This window comes from Mesoplodon mirus (assembly GCF_964341445.2).
Source record: "Mesoplodon mirus genome assembly, chromosome: 15".
Lineage (NCBI taxonomy): Eukaryota > Metazoa > Chordata > Mammalia > Artiodactyla > Ziphiidae > Mesoplodon > Mesoplodon mirus.
In genome coordinates, this window is record NC_138991.1 from 6,267,258 (window position 1) to 6,282,563 (window position 15,306).

The following is a 15,306-nucleotide window of genomic DNA, read 5'->3' on the forward strand; positions in this document are numbered from 1 at the left end:
GGCAGGCGGATTCTCAACCACTGCGCCACCAGGGAAGCCCAGTGGTTAGACCACGGAGGTGGCTTTCTCATTCTTCGTGCAGATATGATACGCATGTTTAGAAAAGAACCCTCAGAAAGATCAATAGGAAGAAAAGAGCAAAGGATAAAGAACTTAACAATTGTATTCATTTCCTAGAGCTGCCATAACAAAGTGCCACAAACTGGGCAACTTAAAACAGCTGAAACTTACTGTTTCACACATCTGGAGGGTAGACATCCAAGTCAAGGTGTCAGCAGGGCCATGGTCCCTCTGAAATCTGTAGGGGAGAATCCTTCCAGCCTCTTCCATCTTCGGGAGGCGGCCAGCAACCCTCGTGGCTGCATCCCTCCAGTCTCTGCCTCTGACCTCACATGGCCTTCTCCCCTCGTGTGTCTGTGCCTCTTCTCTTTTTGTAAGGACACAAGTCATATGGGATTAAGGCCCACTGGACTCCAGCATGACCTCATCTTAATTTAATTACAAGCCTATTTCCAAATAAGGTCACAACTGAGGTATAGGGGTTAGGACTAGGGCATACCTTTTGGGGAGATACAATTCAACCCCTAACACCCATGAAGTCCCAAAGGCCTTCTAATCTCAGTAAGGGCCAGATGCCAGGACACCCTCTTCAACCCATCCAACTCCCATATTCTCACCTGTGAGGATCATTCCTTAAGACTAAGATGTTTCCTTGGAAAATGTTGGGAAGCCTCAAGGAACACTCGATGTGTCATGAAAAAGAAAAGGAGGAAAAAAAAAAAAAAAAACCATGGGAATTCCCTGGTGGTCTAGTGGTTGGGACCCTGCACTCTCACTGCAAAGGGCCCGAGGGCCTGGGTTCAATCCCTGGTTGGGAACTAAAACCAAGCTTCAGGGGGCGACCGGAAGAAAAAAAAACAAACCCACTGAGATTTGACCTTGTAAACATGCTTAACAAAGCTCTTCCCAAAGAGGTCCCTGGAGCTACGCCTTTCAACTCTTCTCAGTTTCCGCGCTTTTCTTCTACCCATCTCCCTCATCTGAGATGTTATCCAAACAAGGCAGGGAAATTAGTGTTTATGATGGTGCGAAAAGTAACTGAGCATTCCATGAAACTATGGACTCCAATGTAATAGTAATTTTTAAAAATCATGAGGTCAGGTTTGTTTCTGCAGATTATGTTCTGTGTTGCTAGCGGACAAAGGCTCGATATACCATTGCTGAGTGGACCTTGGGCATAATGCCAGCCTGGGTTTGCAAAACCAGGAAGGGGTCAGGTTTTGATAGCTCCAAGTGTCACCAAGCCTCCCAGCCTGGTGGCCTGCAGATTTCAGAGAAGCAAATGAAGACTGTCAACTGGAAGAGAAATTCAGTGTATCTGAGATATGAGAAAGGTAAGTCAACAATGATCAGATCATCAGGTAGCAACAGCTAGCCCTGGGAAGAGCACACTCACGCGTTGCAGCATCGAAATTTCGAAAGCAAACCTTTCTTCTCTCCAACTAAAGGGAAAAGCCTCACCACCCACTGAGCTCAGACAGATAGAGAGGCATTGGCCAATGGTCACTGCCATGCCAGGGATAAGAGAAAGCTCCCTCACCTGGAATATGTGCTTAAAGGAACCTCAGACTGTTCTTCCCCTTGCAGCCAAGGGCAGCTATTTCCTGGGTTCTCCACATGCTGTAAAGGAAGGCAAACTAAACTGCCACTTCATTACCCCAACACACCCTGGCAAAAGGAAAAGACTAGAGAAATACAATCGGTCCCTGACTTATGATGGTTTGACTTACGTTTCAACTTAACAATGGTGCAAAAATGATATGCATTCAGTAGAAACCATACTTCGAAATTTGAATTTTGCCCTTTTCCTGGGCTAGTGATACCCTCTCGTGATGCTGGGCGGTGGCAATGAGGGTCAGTGAGCGATACACTCACAACCATTCTGGTTTCCACCTGCAGTAGAGCAGTCAACAAATTACATGACATATTCAACCCTTTACTATAAAATAAGCTTTGCGTTAGATGATTTTGCCCAGCTGTAGGCTAATTTAAGTGTTCTGAGCAGGTTTAAAGTGGGCGAGGCTAAGCTATAACATTTGATAGGTTAAGTGAATTAAATACATTTTTTTGAAAATTGAGGTATAGGGAATTCCCTGGCAGTCTAGTGGTTAGGACTTGGTGCTTTCACTGCCAGGGCCCGGGAACTAAGATTCCACAAGCTGCACAGTGTAGCCAAAAAAAAGAGAAAAAAGAAAATTGAGGTATAGTTGATGTACAATAAATATGCTTTTGACCTAAAGCTTTTTTTTTTTTTTTTTTTTTTTTTTTTTGCGGTATGCAGGCCTCTCACTGTTGTGGCCTCTCCCGTTGCGGAGCACAGGCTCCGGACGCACAGGCCCAGCGGCCATGGCTCACGGGCCCAGCCGCTCCATGGCACGTGGGATCTTCCCAGACCAGGGCACGAACCCACGTCCCCTGCATCGGCAGGCGGACTCTCAACCACTGCGCCACCAGGGAAGCCCCGACCTAAAGCTATTTTTAACTTATGACAAGTTTATTGGGATTTAACCCCATCGTCAGTCAAGGAGGACCTGTACCCGAAGTCCTCGGAAGTCACAGCAACCTGTACAGGAATCCACCACAGCTGGTAACCAACACTTACCCCGGGAAACAGGCAGTGGGCTCCCGCATCCCCACCACTGCTGGGCCTTAGAAGGAGTTTCTCTGTCTCTCACCCATCCATGACCTTAACTTGTTTTGTTTTTTAACATCCAAATACAGGAACTTCAGGCCTCAGACCTCACCCTGACACTAGACCCCCAAAGAGAAAAGAATGATCGTTGTTATGAAATCATTTCAAATGAGAAACAGACTAACCGTCCCTTTCCTAACTCACAGCTTAAATTGTGTGCACTTGGGAGATAAGACAACCATCAAGTGCTATTGAAAACCCCCTCTGACCTTCCAGAGAACCTCCAAGTGTCTGTGAGGCAGGCGAGCACATCCAAGGTGCCAGGTACCAGGAGGGGCAGGTGTCCAGTTTACAGATGCAGAGTCCTGCTGAGTCCCTCTCATAAATAAACGTTAGACCGCACGTGCCTTCAGACAATGGTTTTCCTTCGGTGCAACCAGGAAGAAAAAGGGAGCGTCTTCATTTCTTCTCCCAGGGGGCAAAGACTTCAGCAGCATCTTGTGTCTTCATAAAAAGCAAGCCCAACCTGTCAAAGAGCCAGCCGGCAACAACAGCATAGGGTGAAGGGAAAAGGGAGAAAGGAACATAATTCTCGCCAACACAAGACTTGAAACAAAAACACTGGCCCCTGGGAAAAACAAGTGTCCATTGATCTGATGGTCCTGGGAGTTGGAAGTGCTCAGAGGGCAGGAAACCCTTCTCTCACCACTGGGAAAGCCAAGACAGCCAGTGTTTAGGTAGGGACCTCATGAGGGTGCTTGGTTGTTCTCCATAGCATCAGCTCAGAGTGTTGGGAAGTAAAACCCGTTACCATGCACTGGACCCAGGAACCCGGCAGCTGTCCTCGGGTGTCCAGCGGGAGCGAGGAAAAAGGAGAGCTGAGTGCTGAGCCAGGCATAAGTCCTGCTTATGACTCACTTCAATCCTGGGTTGACTTTGGGTTGATTCCAGAACATTGTCTGCACTGCAATTCAGCACAGCTCCTTAAAGCCAGACTCTAGTCCAAAAGCAAGTGAAGATGCCGATAAGAAAATAGTCCTTTCTCCTTCGACCCTTTGCCCCCATAACTTCCTCATAACACCCAATGTCTCACGTCTTGATTGAGAAATAACTGCCAATATGAGACCTTTTTGCTGCTCTAACGTAAAGCGGTTGTGATCCTGACATACCAGCCAGATAAATCCAACTTAATGGGAATGTTCAGTGGCCAAGAACAGGCTGCCAAGCGCACAGTATTAGGCTGGCAGAGTTTAAATTACTTAACAACATCCAATGCCAACATTAAATCAGGAATTGCTGACCATTTGGTAGAGAGTTATGAATTAAGGATTATGAGACTGGAGTTGAAGCAACAGCCTTATCCAACGTTCAAGTGCAGCCACTCATGCCCAACTATAAACATATCACTTCCTGGAGGATGTGCCAGGCCACTTCAACTTGAAATCAAGGACTGGCGGTGTGCATCCAAGATCCTTGCAAATATCCAGCAAGTACACAAGCCCTGCTGGTCTCTTCTGCTCCGCAAGTACAGAGACCCAACGTCTGATCTGCCCAGCAGACAAAATGATTAGGATCCCTTGGATCGATGTGCATAAAAATGTTCCCAAAGATGGAGAATTTCAACTGATTGAAAACACTCAGAGCACCTACCACACAACCACTGCTTGCATTTGACTGAATGCCAAGTCCTCCCAAGGAGGATCTGCCCAAGGATTTACCAACAATCATCTCACTTCCATTCTCAAAATTTTGAGGTGGCAACTTCACCATAAGTACAGTGTTTCTCAACTGAGCAGCCTTACATAAGAGACATGATTCCCAAACTGTGGATTCCTCTCTTGTTGTCGATCAACCATCCCTCACACATCTCCCAACAGCCCTTGTGTTGGGTAAGATGGTACCACAGTCGAGAACCGCTGATGAGTGCGTGACGTGGCGCAATAGAGCAGTCTTCCAAGAGAGACAAAATGAAACTCCAGATTCCCCTTGGCACAGAGATTTCCTGCTCCGTCTTATTAACTAAGCCACAGCCAAACCAGAAATTAGCTCTGCCATTCTTCCACTCCTCTTAGAAGATTAAAAAAAAAAAAAAAAAATCAAGTTACAACCAGACTTTCACAGCTTCTATTGAGAATACTTTCTTTTTATTATACAGGTTTCATATACATAACAATTATTTAGGGAACATTTACAGGCAAGGAGTTCAATTCCAAAACTCCGTTTTCACCCACACACACTGTACTTCACACTCATCTTCGGGGTCAGCCCAACAGGAATAAGACAAAGTTATTGCTTTGTGAACAGAAAGCTTCAATTAAATTAGTCTTCCAGAGCTGAGAACAGCGCTCAGGATCCTCTTGACTTTAATACCCTGTGTACATATGAATAGAGCCTAAAGATGTGTCTTAGATTACCCCGTCACCTTTAAAAGCTAATATTAAAGTTGAATCCCATTTCTCAAAAAGTCATAAGAAGTGCACCCGTATTTACAGACCCCATTAAATTATGCATAAATAAAATCTGTACACTCAACGCAGCTTCTCAAAATACAGAATCTCCTCTGGGACTTGGGATGAGAGACGGCACAAGAAAATGCTTCACGCCCACCCCTTTTCAAGTTTTCTCGAAACACCAAGATGTGAAATAAATACGCAAAATAAAGCTTCCGTACCTTAAAGGAACATGTCTTTTCAAAGAGTCTCCTCCTAGTTGAAGAGTTAACTTGCAAAGTTTTGTTTTGTTTTTTTCTTAAAAAGAAAAACATAAAATCAGCAGGCTTTGCTTCTACAAGTTTCGTAAAACCCGAAGGGTCCCTGTGAACAAGGGATTTAAAGTGTGTCAAATACCACCTATTAACCAGTTCTTAAGCAGATAGAATCCTTGCCTCCTGCGGTATGTAGGATGAGACTGAAGAGGCTACATAAATACTTTTACCTTAACACTGAAAGTTATTGTGGATCTGAATCACATCAATTTGACATTTCAAGAGCTATGTGTGGGGGGGATTTTGTTAGCCCAGGGAATTTATTTAAAAGGTTCCAAAACTTGTAGCACCACTTTCAGAGAAAGGAAGAATGGGTTCCAAAAAATAAAATATCAGCTTAATGGGTAAAGAACCAGCACTTGTCACCTCCTGATAGCTCATCCAGAGTTTAAGAGACACTTCAGCACTCCTTAAACACTAAGGAATCCAGGAGGGCACGTGAAGATCTGGAAATCCGACGGAGGCCCTTTTCATGGGAAGGTGGATAACAAACTCTGTCCCCCAGGCAAGCGAGGTTCCCAGTGTGTCCTGGTCGAGACCGGTTTTGGAGTCCTTTTCCTTCCAGACTCTTCGGCCCTTTGTTCACCCCTGTTTTACTTCCTGTGCTTCTCCATCTTTTCCAGGGTTTTGCTAGAATCGGCTGGACTCTGGTCTCCGGGATTCATGTAGGATTTGTCTATGACCATCAGGGCTTCTTTTATGTAGTTCTGCACGGCAGACACAGCAGCACAGATGGCCTGGCTGCCAAACCCGTGGGTAATCAGGCTGAAATGAGACAAGCAGTTCTGGATGCTGGTCTCCAGGACCGGAGTGGGCCGGTTGTTCCCATTGGGAGTTCGGTCTTGATTGAGAAGGTCTGTGAATTCTTTACACACTTGCCTGTGAAAGACAGTCAACGCACACCACGAGTTCAATCTAGGCCGTGACAGGTACAGGTAAAGAGCACAAACTACTGTGGGGATGACACCTAGAGGCAACGAGAATTTGGGGCTGGTCAAGGAAGTAGATTTTAAACTGATAGCAATAGCCAGCTGCTGCACTTAGCACCTATTCTGTGCTGGGCCCTGAACTAAACTCTTTTTATTTATGTTTGGCTGTATTGGGTCCTTGTTGCCGCGCGAGCTTTCTTCTGGTTGCAGCGAGCGGGGGCTACTCTTCGTTGCGGTGGCTTCTCTTGTTGCGGAGCACGGGCTCTCGGCGCGCGGGCTTCAGTAGTTGCGGCACATGGGCCTCAGTAGTTGTGGCTCTCGGGCTCTAGAGCGCAGGCTCAGGAGCTGTGGCGCACGGGCTTAGTTGCTCCACGGCACGTGGGATCTTCCCGGGCCAGGGCTTGAACCCGTGTCCCTTGCATTGGCAGGCGGATTCTTGACCACTGCGCCCCCAGGGAAGCCCTGAACTAAACTCTTTTAAGTACTATCTTATTTAATCCTCACTGCAATTAGAAAAGATAAAAGGATTAATGCCAGAATCAACTGGCCAAGGTCACCAGGACTGGTAAGAGGTGGAGTCAGAATTCCAGCCCAGGAGAGTAAGGGCTAGCTTTATTTGATGCAGATTGGTTCCTTAAACCAATTCTGTCAAGATCCCTGAATTCATTTCCCTGAAACTCACTCACTCTTTCGATACAGGCTGGTTCACTGTGCTCTCTTTTGCCCTATTTCCCACTTGACTAGTTCTGCTTCATTTACCATGATTTTAAAATCCATTTACTCTTGGTTTCTATGAGAAATCCCTCAGCTGCATTAAGTCGTTTTGAGACATTTAATTTGCCCTCTGTCTCCTACACACACAACCCAATCATTACATTTTACAAATGAAAAACATCTTGTTATCAGGAGGCAGAAGGCACATGATCTTGACTGGATGTGATAAAATAAATTGTTTTCAACACATTTTTGTAAGACAGGCAAATAAGATAATGAAAGAGTAGCTTAACTAGTTTGAGCTGAATAACTAAACAGCTCAAAGACACTCATTCTGAGCAATACACTCGCTGCTCTAATTCTTCTAAATCCTACAAAAAGTTACTCTAATTTGACTCTGTAAAAGATGCTCCTTGCCATTTCCTTTTGCTCAACACCCTAACTTACTTAAGGAGCCTTTCTTTCTTGAGCACCAGGGACTGTGCTGGCCCCTCAGCTGCAAGGTCAGAGCATTAGGGCATCAAATTCTCAAGCCTGGATACTTACTGTGCAGCCAGCAGCATATTCTTCCTCGTTGCCATCTCATTGCGTCCTCCGAGATGAGGTCTGGTTAAATACTCGGCCACGGATTTACTAGGAAATTCTGCTTCACAGACATAGGCAAAGTCCCGAGCCAAATGAACAGCCTCACCTAGAATAATCGGCAATGGCAACAGACTTTAGGGCCGCGGTGGTCCCCACGGCAAACTGTCCCTTCCCTCTTTTTCCAGCACTATCGGTATTGGTCTAGCAGTCATTTTGCATTCTAAAATGAAATCATACAAGGGGACAACAATCCAGCCGGTAAGTAGAACTTCCTGGGTACTTTCAGTGGGTACTCTCCCCCAGGATGAAGTCATACAATGTGAGAAAGAAAAAAGAAAAAGCCTGAAAACTTTAACTGTACTTAAACGATGTTACTCCAGTCCTCTGCCCAACCTGAGCAGATGTTCCTCTAGCTGATAAAACAGCATCCAGCATCCGTCGGTAGTGCAGAAGTCGGAAAACTTAGGGGGGGTGAGCATGACTGACAAAGAAGCAAACTCACTTTTCTTTATGAAACAGGGACAAAAGTCTTTGACACGGAACTTTGTTTCTAAATGAGGGTGCCCCATTTCTGGTGGAGGGAAGTCTCTAGAATGTTGCTTTAAGAAAGAGCAGCAGGAGTGTTTCCTACTGGAAATGTTAGGAGCCCTACCAACCCTCTTGTCTCAGGTACTGGGGGGCACAGAGGGAGAAAAACGAGGGGAGGGTGTCATTTCCCACCCGAGGCGCTGGGTTCTTTCTGGCTCCAAGATTTGGGGCTGCTAGAGCTTTACAAACCCAGACGGTGGACCTCACCCACCATCCCCACTTCCCTCCCCGACTCACTAAATCAACATCTGAGAACCATTGTTCAGGCACACGCTTTCTCATTCAAGCACCCCTGCCTGGCTGGTAAGGAAACCTAGGGAAGCCGCATTTATGCTCCACGCACGCAGAATCCACCATTCTCCATGCAGGACAGCTGGTCCCCAACAGCATCGAACAGGCAGCTCCTTTCTCCTTGCCCTGACCTCCAAAGACACTCGTAAAAAGGTAGAGCAGGGCCCTGCCAAGTCTCTTTTAGCACCGCAGTCGCGCCATTTAGACCAGGGAAAGAAAGTGTTCAAAAGATTGCCTGGCTACCAGGAGACCACCCCTCATTGGCTCCCCCAGGCCCAGAGCCGGGGCCCAGCGCCCTGCTGATTGGGCGAGGTGCTGGCGGCCGCTCCAGGCTTAAGGATAAGCCCCTCCGTGTTCATCAACTCATTTTCCTGTGCGCAGTAACAACGAGCTTGTTTTGTTTTGAAAAATAATTATTTCACTTTTCCCTCGCCCACTTTGTAAAAGGCCGTATTGCATTCTTGGCTACTTTCCAGGTTCGGGGTGCAGGTCCATTCAAGAAACTGAAATGTCACATCCTAACTATCTTAGGACTGGGGAGAGGGGCTCATCTGTGGGCCCCATTACTTTTTTTTTTGATGGGGGAAATGAACAAAGGAACTGTGAATTGGGCTAGTCTCATTGTATACAAGGGCTTTTCTCTTCACTGACCACAATCCCAATATTCCACAGCTCCAAAAACTAGAAACGGCCTTGCTGCCCACCAGTAACCAGCTTTTTTAAAAAAAAAGTGTACCAAACGATCGATTGCATCCTTCAAAAACTGGTTCACCTGATAATGTGATGTCTTAGGAAAACCAATTTCTTTTTAACAATGATTTTCTGGGAGACCCAGAACAGAATACTTCAGCAGACATATCGTTAAATGTTAACTTATTTGATTAAATGACTGTGATTCATTGTAATGAACGCATGGCAAATCGTTTGCATCTCTCTTTTGTGACTAAAAGTTGTTTTTAACCTTTTCTTATACCTCTCTTTTTGGGGGGGGCGGGTGCCGCACCCCACGGCATGTGGGATATTAGCTCCCCGATCAAGGGTCGAACCCACGCCCCCTGCATTGGAAGGCGAAGTCTCAACCACTGGATCGCCAGGAAGTCCCTAACCTTTTCTTTAGAGAAATATTAAAGACTCAACACAGCATTAACTAAAAACACTGCAAAACAAAAACACAACTCCACTGACCTTCTACTAAAGATGTCAGGAGGGTGACGTGAGCAGCTTTCCGTCTCCCGGCTGGAAGATTCAACCCAATCTTGTCCAACTTCTCCCGCAAGGACCGGCCACCATTTTTAGATTTGGCTCTGAGCAAAATAATAATAATAAAATAAAAAATTCTTTTCTCAAGAAACCACTTTAAAATTCTAAATGCCTAACATGCTGCTAACAAAACAGAAATCTGTCAAAAACAATCTACATTATGTGGCTCATAATCAAGTGATACAGGGAATCCTTATTTAGTTAATCCCTGTAAAATTCAAAAATCTTTCTTAGCATCGCCAACATTATTTTTTTTAATCACAGAACATTGCAAGTTGTACAGAGCAGACAGATGTTCACTTGTAGAAACTGCAGCAGCCCCCCCCCAAAAAAACTCCCTGGGGGAACCAGACCCATGGAGCTCCTCTATTCTGAATACAGATGCTACCACTTCATACAAGGAATCAAATTCTAACCAAATGAGAATTTGTTAGCGCTGTTTTAACACTTCCTTCTACATGTGGCACTTTCTAAAAGAGAAGATGTGTACTAAAACTCCCTGAGCCAATGAGAATTCAGTGTTAGGTATAAAAGTTCCATAAATGTTAAAACTATCTCCCTGGCCCTTTTATATTATTCATCCCCAGCCATTCAACCGCCATGCCCAGAACGTGTCCCCACGTACCTTCTGAGGACACCTCCCAGTAATGAGGCATTTAAGCACTCAGGCGGGGACAGTCGCCTCTGGACTTCAGCAACTGTCACTTTGTATTTAGATGTCGAGCTGAGGAGGGACAATCTTCCAGGGACCGAGCAGAAGACCTCGCTGGGATTCATCACAGCCTCCACCAGCTCCTTCTGACAAGGGAGACTCAAGGGGTTCTTCGTCATTGAAATAGGACCTGTGAGTGAAGATCAGAAGTGGCTTCCCAAGCAAACCACTAACCAAAGCTGAAAGAGCTCTTTGAACAACTGACACTGCATGTTGGACTATAAATTGCAAGCAGATTTTTTTTAAAGCCATATTCTTCAAAGATAATCGAATCTGAATTTCACAATTTAACACGCTGGGAAGTTAATTAGTCAAGATCCCAAGAGTGGAGGGTTTGCATTTTCTAACCACTGTTAAAATCTGTTTAATTAGAACATTTGTGTTCAAAAGACTACTTCATAACTCAATAAATGAGGATTTCTTTCCCCCCCCTCACTCAACGAATATCCAAAATCACAGGACATAATCATCTGGCAAAATCTTTCAGTGCAACTGATCACAGTAAATTTTAAAATACAAACACACCTGTTCTACGTTTACTGGGAAATTCAGTTTATTTTCTGAGGTTATCTCTTTCTTTCTTTCTTTCTTTTTTTTTCCAAAACCCATTTTTCCTCAGTTGATTTCAAACAGTTTAACCTCAAGTAACAGACCATAACTACATTTCATTTAGGATTACCCCATTTCCCAACAGAGTTAAACTGGTAATCCTGGCAGTACGTAACTTAATTTCATAAGCCACTCACTCAAGTAATCCAATTTTCCAAACCCCCTCCCACCCCATCCCTGCATAAACCCGACAGATCACCCAGCCTGATGCTTTTAGGGCTGTATGTTTTGTAGGCCAAATGTGTCCCACCTTCTTCTTGCAGGTCAGAATTAAGGCTCCTTACCCCTGTGCATATTTGAAATCAGAAACAAAACCACATCAACCCGTTCAACAATTAAAATTGTCACAGAACCAATCACTCCACTAAGGTATGTGGTGACTTGTTTTCCAAATTAAGTCACAGCCTTAACTCACTCTGGGATTCTTTCCTGGAGCACTGTAAAAACACTCTTGAATTCAAGAAGTAACACCCACCAAGGGAAAACTATGGAGTAACAAATCCGGAGATTGAGGTGCAGCTCCTGAGAGCATCCTTTTCCATTTAGATCTTAAAGAAATGCCCCGTCTTCTCACTCCTAAAACCTACCTGCCTCGAGTCCCTGTCACTCCCTTCCACCACAAATGTCCCAAGTCGGATACCAAAAGCCCTGCCTCACCAATAAGCTAATAACTTCCCAGTACCGCTAAGAACCACTACAGGGTGCGTGACGCCAGAGGAAGAAAAGAACTCGCGCTCACTCCGTACCTTTGCGAATAACCGTCTGATCATGCAGAAGTAGGTGCTGGTCGTCGACATTCTGGGGGAGAAATGACAAAGTTTCCTTTCAGTTCGGGGGAGCCTGGGCGGGGTAGGAGAGAGGCAGTGGGGCGAACGGGTCCGGGCAGGGCCGAGGCGCTCACCTGCACCTCCTCCATCTGGTGCGCCATGTCGTGGAGCCCCAGGTTCTCGGCCAGGCCCGCGGCGTCCAGGGCGTGCGAGTGGGGCAGCAGCAGGTCCGAGCGGCGGTAGGCGTCCCTGCGGGCACTCACGGCGCTGCCGTCCAGCCCTGAGAGGTGGGGCAACAGGCCGGCAGGGCGCGCGTGGTGCGAGGGCAGCCCAGCCCCCTCCTGGCTCTGGCGGCCCGGCCAGGCCTGCTGCTGGCTGCCGGTGGGCGCCGGCTGGTGCAGGGGGTTGATGGCGGCAGCGTACGCTTCTCCCAGATGCGAGTAGGGGTCGGCGGCCTGCGAGTAAGCCAGCTGCTGGTAGGGGGGCGGAAAGTAGGGCGGTGGCTGGTATTCGGCGACTCCAGCATGGGAGAGGGGCGGCGCGGGGCTGTAGAGATGCTGCCCGGCAGAGGAGAGGTGAGGCAGGCGCGGGTTCCCATTGCTGCTCGCGTCGTGGCGATCCTGGGGCAGAGAAACGGAGACCCGGTTAGTACGAAACCCCGCTACTGCGCACGGCCCGCGGCCACCGCGCTGAGGCTTGTGACCCCCGGGGACCCACCGCACCAGCCCGGACCGACCCCCGCGGGGCCTGCCCTCGGGCCAAAAGGCCCCGGGGAGCAACGTGCCCCGGGGGTTTCGTTGTCTACCGCGAGTCCGCAGAGGAAGGGGAAACTGGAGAAAGACCTGGCGGAACGTGCCCTCCGGGCCCCTCGGCGAAGGTCTGACGCCCGAGGTATTCTGCGGCTGCAAGTCCGAATCCCAGGCCTTGGGCCGGGAGAAGCTGGGGCAGGGGTCCTGCAGGCAGCGCAGAGCGCGGTCGCTCACGAGCCCGCACATGCTGGCGTCGTCGGCCGAAAGTGGGGAAGCGGTGGGCACGGATAATGCGCGCCGCGCAGGAAGTGCGCCGTTTCCCCGCCCCAGGGACCCTCCCTTCCACGCCCTCAGGACAAAGACCTCCGGGCGAGATACCCTCCCTAGCGGGGGCAGCCACCCAGCGCCGCCCAAGGGACTCGGGGAGGAGCCCGCCGCAGCCAGGGGTGCGCTCCCTGCTAGCTGTGTCCCGACCAAGTAACGCCGTCCTGCCCAGCCACCGTCAGTCTCCCCACAAATCGGGCACAGAGAGAGAACGAAGGACCCCGAAAATTGGGCAACCTTGCCTGCGCACGTTCCCTCGCCCCACGGCTGTCCGACTTAATTCTCAAAGGACGTGTCGCCATGTGTTCCCGGGGTCACAGGGGTGGCGGGGGACCAGGAGATCTATGACACCGTCGCCCCCTAGCTGAAGTGCCCGGGCCTGCAAACAGGGGCAGCCCCTCTAGGTCCCGCAGGCGCACGGCTCTCCCGCGTCCCCGCCGCCACCGCTCCCCTCTCCCGGGGCCCAGGCTCACGCCTCGCGCCTCCTGCGTCTTCTTCCTCTTCCCGCTCGCCGCCTCCCTCCCTCCCACTCTCCGAAACTCTAGCTCAACCTGTCCGACAGGCTGGAGCACTCCCGAGCGCTTACGGCCCCATCTGGCCTCAGCGCCCCCACCCCCAACCCCCGCTTCTCTGGAAAGCCAAACTCCGGTTGTTTTCTTGTTTCCCCGAGGGGGTAGCGGGGCAGGTGACAAGCCCGCCTCGGAGGAGACTCCGCAAAGGTGTCGCCGGCAGGTCGCCTCGTCTGACCCCTTTGGACGGAGGTTTCGTGCGTAAAAGCCACCTCTAAAAGTTGCAGACCCAGCGCTCTTCCGAGAAAACGGGGAAAAGGGCTGTTTTGCTTCGCAGGAAACCGGCCGGTAAGCTTTGTGGGTGGGATCTGCTATGCTCTTCCCAGGCCCCATTCCCGAGACTGGATATTTAGGTAAAGGCCCGATTCAGGAAGGGGACCCCGGAGGAACGCACTAGGGAATGTCCGGAAAAGTGGACCCTGTCCCATCGAAGGGCGAGCGGTGGGTGCCTGTTCGCTGCTCCTGCGCCCTCGCCCCCGACCTCGGTCCAGCGGCCCGCGCCTCCGGGACTGTTCTCGGGCGGGGCCAGGCTGCGCCCTTGTGCCCGGCTCACCTCGCAGTCCTCTTCATACTTGACATTATCGGTTATTTTCCACAACATGGCGTCCGGCGTCCCCCAAAACAGTCGCCAGTTAAATCCAGGTTCCCCCCACCCCCCGAGCGGTAAATCCAAAATTGGGGTCACGGTGGCCAGGCGTCTGCCGCTGCCCCCGCCGCGCGCGGGCCTAGCCGTCCCGGTCACTGGACGCGCATCGGCGGCTCCGCGATTGTAGATGCTGCCGCCGCGGGTGTAGAGGCCGCGGCCGGGGACCGGGGAAGCCGCGCCCGCAGTGTGTGTCCAGGCGATAGCCGGGGGATCCGGGCGCCTTAATGAGAAGGAAATTATCATAACTCCTCCCCGGGGGCCGGCGCGAAGGCCCCGGCGCCGGGCGGGGCGGCCCCCAGCCAGTCCCAGCCTAGCTCCGCCCCGCATCCTGGCCCGGCGCCGCGCGGAGACCCACGCCTCGGGGGGCTTAGGAGAGGAGTCGAGTGGGCCGCACCTCGCTGACAGCCGCAAACCTCTGAGGCCAGCGTCCCCCATCACGCCATCCGTCAGTCACCCTCACCAGGCACACACCTGAGGTTGGCAGAGCTGGGGACCGGGATCCGAACCCAAGAGGCCCCCCCTCTTTCACCGACAGCGCCTCCCCCACCCTCCAAAAGACGTCTCAACAGCTGAGGTCCCCCTATCTCCTAAAACTTCCCAAACACCAACTCCAAGGAGATTTAAGGTTTAAACTGGAATCAGGCCGCTGGAGTCCCAGTCCCTCCAAGGGACGACGCGCTCCCCCGCACGGCGTGGGCACAGTGCGCTCGGGGTCCTCCGAGGGGGCGGGGGTGGGAAGGCCTTCTGGGGAGTCCGCCCCAAGCGCCATCGAGCGGGCGGGCCGCTCCACCGGCCCCTAAGTCTTGGACAACTGCGTTTCGCCGCCATCGCCCGAAGCTCCATCTCTAAGGCTGGGCTGCGGCCGGGAGGCGGGTGGGGGGCACCCGCTTGCCCTCGCCTGGCCCTGCCCTGCCCGGCTCCGCAGCTTCCTCCGACGGGCCAGGCACTCAGAAGCCTCAACTCAACCGAGAAAAGAGGTGTGGGGCTGAATGCAACCCTAACGTCACAGGCAGGGGCGAGGGAAGAGGTGGGGTAGGAGGAGGGGCCATGGAGGGAGCCCCGCTGGAGAGGTGAGCACCCGGGGTCCGCAGATACAGGCAGAAAATG

At 50.2% G+C, this 15,306-nt stretch overlaps 1 protein-coding gene across 1 annotated transcript; it reads right to left on the minus strand.

Annotated features, from left to right (window-relative positions):
* Positions 1-4,537: 4,537 nt before the first annotated feature.
* Positions 4,538-14,493, minus strand: TFAP2C (transcription factor AP-2 gamma). The gene is made up of 7 exons (XM_082643518.1): positions 14,107-14,493; positions 12,046-12,531; positions 11,891-11,942; positions 10,449-10,665; positions 9,749-9,867; positions 7,646-7,790; positions 4,538-6,335 (listed from the first exon to the last, which is right to left on the minus strand). Exons 1-7 carry the CDS (start codon positions 14,440-14,442, stop codon positions 6,050-6,052), a joined length of 1,641 nt encoding a protein of 546 aa, XP_082499644.1. The 5' UTR covers positions 14,443-14,493; the 3' UTR covers positions 4,538-6,049.
* Positions 14,494-15,306: the final 813 nt, after the last annotated feature.

Coding starts and splice junctions, on each gene's coding strand:
- TFAP2C (XM_082643518.1), bottom strand. CDS start 14,442: ATGATAATTTCCTTCTCATTAAGGCGCCCGGATCCCCCGGCTATCGCC. Junction 10,666..11,890: donor TCAGACGGTTATTCGCAAAG/GTACGGAGTGAG, acceptor CTTCACTCACAG/GTCCTATTTCAATGACGAAG. Junction 7,791..9,748: donor CCTGACATCTTTAGTAGAAG/GTCAGTGGAGTT, acceptor CGATTATTCTAG/GTGAGGCTGTTCATTTGGCT.